We start from the raw sequence: 4,862 nt of genomic DNA, 5'->3' as shown, positions 1-4,862 counted from the left end.
TATTAATAACGTGTTAATAATGTTTTTTTGGGGAAGTTCTTCTAAAGCATAACCATATATTTTGTGCTTTAGCAATACAATAAGCAATTTGTCACACTCAAAAAGATTCTTGAATTGACCTGTGCTGAGAGGTGATGGGGCGTGCAGTTAGTTGACCCGGACCGAGTCATAGGTAGGGGACAGGACAGCATTGAGAAGCATGCACACCAATATAAAACACACGCACGCACACACGCACGCACACACACACACACACACACACACACACACACACACACACACACACACACACACACACACACACACACACACACACACACACACACACACACACACACACGCACACAAACGCTTCAGCCCGCATACACAGGGAGAGAGATTGGTCAAATTAGTTGACAGCCAAGCCCAAGTTAGCTGCAGCAGCCTATGCAGAACAGATAGCTCAGATGGAGAGAGGGGATAGCTGCATTGTCCGAGTCCAACTAACTCTCATCTTCGTGATGGCAGTGGCACTCTTAATGAGCTAACAGCTGGCCCTGCCATGGTCAACTGGCCAACCATGCGGCTGACCCGGGTTCAATTTCCCGGCCCGGGTCCTTTGCCAATCCCTCCCCTTCTTTTTCCCAATTCACCTCCTGTCCACCTCTCACACTGTCCTATCAAATAAAGATGAAAACAACAACAGACAACAAGAACAAAAAGAGCTAACAGCTGCACTCTCACCAGGATAAGGAGGAGTACTGGTGCATTTTACTGTACTAACGGTAACTTGTGTGGATGAGAGGAGAGAGACTTTCAGCAGCGCTCTAACCACACATTTACCAGTCTGTGCTATGGAGCTCATACATGAAGTTTCATCTGTGTGTGTGTGTGTGTGTGTGTGTGTGTGTGTGTGTGTGTGTGTGTGTGTGTGTGTGTGTGTGTGTGTGTGTGTGTGTGTGTGTGTGTGTGTCTGTGTGTGTGTCTGTGTGTGTGTCTGTGTGTGTGTGAGAGAGAGAGAGACAGACAGACAGACAGACAGACAGACAGACAGACAGACAGACAGACAGACAGACAGACAGACAGACAGACAGACAGACAGACAGAAAGAGGTGTTTTGGAGAGAGGGGAAATGTGTCTTTATTTATAGGCTAACATGATTTCAGCTCTGTGTGCAATGGGGTATCCCTGTTTGTCAGTTGGATTACCCTGATGACAGCATATTGCACCATTGCCAACACGCTCTCTCCCTCTCTCTCTCTCTCTCTCTCTCTCTTCCTGCTTCTCCTGTCTGTTAGATTTAACGTGTGTGTGTGTGTGTGTGTGTGTGTGTGTGTGTGTGTGTGTGTGTGTGTGTGTGTGTGTGTGTGTGTGTGTGTGTGTGTGTGTTGTTGTTGTTGTTGTTGATGATGATTATCGCTCGTGCGCCATTCATTGATTTGGCTCTGCCTTCGAGACTCCGTGGCGCACACGCGCCGTATTTTAATACCCCTTGAAAGACGTCCTCGGCTCGTGCCAAAGCTCCTTTAAACTCCACCCTCCGGCTTCGCCTCGTGTAATTGATCTCCTTACTGCGCTCCCGCCTAGCAGGTGCACCTCGGAGCCACACGGGCAACGCCAAAAACAACTCGTAGGTGACACACACCCACACACTAGGCTACAACGCGGCAGCCAGAGTAGAATAGCCGACACAACAACACCTGGAAGTGGAGCACATCCTCAGTGCACAGTGTACAAGAATTGCATTGACATATATCCACCGACCACATATGGTTAAAACGAGTAACATGAGTCAGAAATGACCGAGTATACGTCCCACTCCATTTTTGTCTTATACCTGTTAGTTACCGTGTACTAAAGGAGCCTATTCTAATTTCTCAGTCCAACAATTTCCAACAAGAACGTATGTATGTTGGAATGAGAGTCTAAACAACTCATCCCTGTCTCCCTTCTCGTCATCTCTCTTCGCAACGGTTGTGGCTACAACGTGAGAGGAATTTTAAGCGGGCTACAGCCTCGCTTATACGCACAGCAACGTGCGGCTGTCGACGATGCGTTTGCAGGGAGACGTACATAGCATTGAAATACGCAAACGCCAGCTTTATAATCATCTTTACATGCAATGTCCTAAATACGCCGCAAGCCCTGTCATCTAATGGTTAAGACAGATGCTGAAATTTAGCAGGGAAATTCAAGCGTCCCCATCACACATCCATTCCATGGGCGCACGTACAAGCACTACAATCAATTGCTATGACAGAAACAGAGGTGCTGGTCTAGTTTGCCAACGGGTGCCGTGGCAATAGTCGGATGGAGGTTAGGTTAGGCTATCATATTAAGTGGAGTCTAGGGAGTGCTGTGCTGTGGGTGCCCACTCACGCGCGGTTCTCTCCGCCACGATCAAGAGAGCCGACACGGCGAACAGAGTCACTTGGCACCACGCGGTCCAGCATCCTCTACGGACCGCCGGTGCCATCGGCCCCGAACCCAAGTCCTCGCTTATCATGGTGGAGCAGACAGGCGGCCACTACTAGAACCCATCCGTGACATTGTTGACATCCTTCTCTCTCGACGGTGGCGGATACCGTTACTCCATCCTCCCGTCAAAAATATCTGACGTCATCCTGCTGGAATTAAAGCCGCAGCGCACGAGCGGGAGCTTGGGCTACTAGGAGGAGGCACTGATGGACCTGTGGGATGATAACACGCACTGTGTCGTGTCTTCTTTTTTTCGACACATCTGCTGATATGTCCTGCTGCATCCCTAGATTAATGCAATAACACCTAAAACAGTTGTATAGAATAGAAATATTTCAGGCATGTTGTAAAATGTTTTGAAGGCCCACAGTACTACCATTCTGAAACGAGTCCCCGCATTGGGTGTGTCTGAAAAGATACATTATTGTAAGGAGAGTTAGTGAAAAAACTTGGGGATTTATCAAACATTTCCTTCCTAGGTCCTGGAGAATCGTATTGGTGGCATTTTATTGTGTATCTAGGACCAGATTCATCAGTAGGCCTAGTTTGCCCAACTAGAAAATCTATCCAAACACCAGTCAATAGAAGGCCTATTTAAGTGGTAGGCCTACAATGTGCTTGAGAAATAGAAAGAGAGCAAATATGGAAAGTGGTATCTGAACAGAATGTAAATAAAGTGTGTGTGTGTGTGTGTGTGTGTGTGTGTGTGTGTGTGTGTGTGTGTGTGTGTGTGTGTGTGTGTGTGTGTGTGTGTGTGTGTGTGTGTGTGTGTGTGTGTGTGTGTGTGTGTGTGTGTGTGTACAAACATCCATGCAGTGTGTGTGTGTGTGTGTGTGTGTGTGTGTGTGTGTGTGTGTGTGTGTGTGTGTGTGTGTGTGTGTGTGTGTGTGTGTGTGTCTCTGTGTGTCTGTGTGTCTGTGTGTGCATGTGTGTGTGTGTGTGTGTACTACACTAATCTACCTTTGTTAGGCCACTGCTTTTGGAGCACACCCACATGCTGAGGCCCTCGCTCCATGTAGGACCCAAATCCTGGACCCACATGTTTTGACCCTTTTTTCTGGGGTAGTTGTGTTGTTACTGGTAAAAGTAAAAGTGTAAAAAGTAACATTTCCTCACTGACAGGTTAGGGTTAGGTTTTGGGCGGAGTTTTGATTTGAGTTTTTCAGAGTTTAGCATTCTTTAGCTCAGTGATTTTCAACCTATGGTCCAGGGCCCACTGGTCGTTTCTACAAATTATAATCATATTTTGGTGTGTGTTGCTATTGATTTATTTGAGTTTTATTCTTTATTGGGTCAGAAGTGGGCCCTGAACATTTGTGACAATTTCGAGTGGGCCCCACGTTGGAAAAGGTTGGGAACCCCTGCTTTAGCTATTGTTAGGGCCTCGGCACACCAGCTCCAACAAAGTGCGGAGGAGGACTGCTCTTCCAAAGTTTGATTCCATTGTTTTCAATACAACCCTGCGCTGGTGCTGATGTCTGCGCTCTATTTTGTCGGAGGCACCCATTGACTGTTGTGGAAATTGTGTGCGGGGTCGGAATTGTGTCGGAAGCAAAAGTGCTCCGCAGTGCTGTCAGAAATGATGTACGGAGGCCCTGATTGTTAAAATCAATGGAAGGGCCCCACAAAGTGTGTGTGTGTGTGTGTGTGTGTGTGTGTGTGTGTGTGTGTGTGTGTGTGTGTGTGTGTGTGTGTGTGTGTGTGTGTGTGTGTGTGTGTGTGTGTGTGCTTGTGTGTGTATGTGTGTGCTTGTGTGTGTATGTGTGTGTGTGTGAGATCTGCCTTTGGCTAAATGTATGTAAGCATGTTCTATATGGTTAATATATTTGCAATGACGTTTGCAATATGTCTTGTGTTCTCTGTATTTACTGTATGTATGTATGCTACTGGACACCTCGAGATTATCAAAGGATATTCTACTTTCTAAATCTGTTTAACTAAGTGGATGCCCATCAGCATTGCCTTAAAGGGACACTGTGTGAGATTTTTAGTTGTTTATTTCCAGAATCCATGCTACCCATTCACTAATGTTACCTTTTTCATGAATATTTACCACCACCATGAAATTCTAAATATTCATTATGACTGGAAAAATTGCACTTTTCATACATGAAAAGGGGGATCTTCTCCATGGTCCGCCATTTTGAATTTCCTGAAATAGTCATTTTTAGCTGCAAAAATGACTGTACTTGGGCCATACTAGAAAATATTAGTTTATTACTTAGTAAACTATCATGAAAAAGTCAAATTTGGCAATAGGCAACACAGTTTCAATGAGCAGTATAGTTGCAGTACCTTTTTTGACCATTTCCTGCGCAGTGTCCCTTTAAGCCTATGGAATGTGCTGTGTCTGCGGCTCACTGCAAATCCGGTTAAAAATACATTAAATTCTCGGGGGAAAAAAT

At 45.9% G+C, this 4,862-nt stretch overlaps 1 protein-coding gene across 1 annotated transcript in view; it reads right to left on the bottom strand.

Moving 5' to 3' along the window:
- The window catches only part of xkr5a (XK related 5a), a 20,554-nt gene extending 18,069 nt beyond the window's left edge, over positions 1-2,485 (bottom strand). The window contains exon 1 of the mRNA XM_063222196.1: positions 2,359-2,485. Coding sequence (XP_063078266.1) covers positions 2,359-2,485 — 127 coding nt within the window. The remainder of the gene's footprint in view (positions 1-2,358) is intronic.
- Positions 2,486-4,862: the final 2,377 nt, after the last annotated feature.

This window comes from Engraulis encrasicolus, chromosome 18, assembly GCF_034702125.1.
Source record: "Engraulis encrasicolus isolate BLACKSEA-1 chromosome 18, IST_EnEncr_1.0, whole genome shotgun sequence".
Classification (NCBI taxonomy): Eukaryota; Metazoa; Chordata; class Actinopteri; order Clupeiformes; family Engraulidae; genus Engraulis; species Engraulis encrasicolus.
The sequence above is the reverse complement of the archived record's forward strand: the minus strand, read 5'-3'. Positions and strand labels throughout refer to the sequence as shown.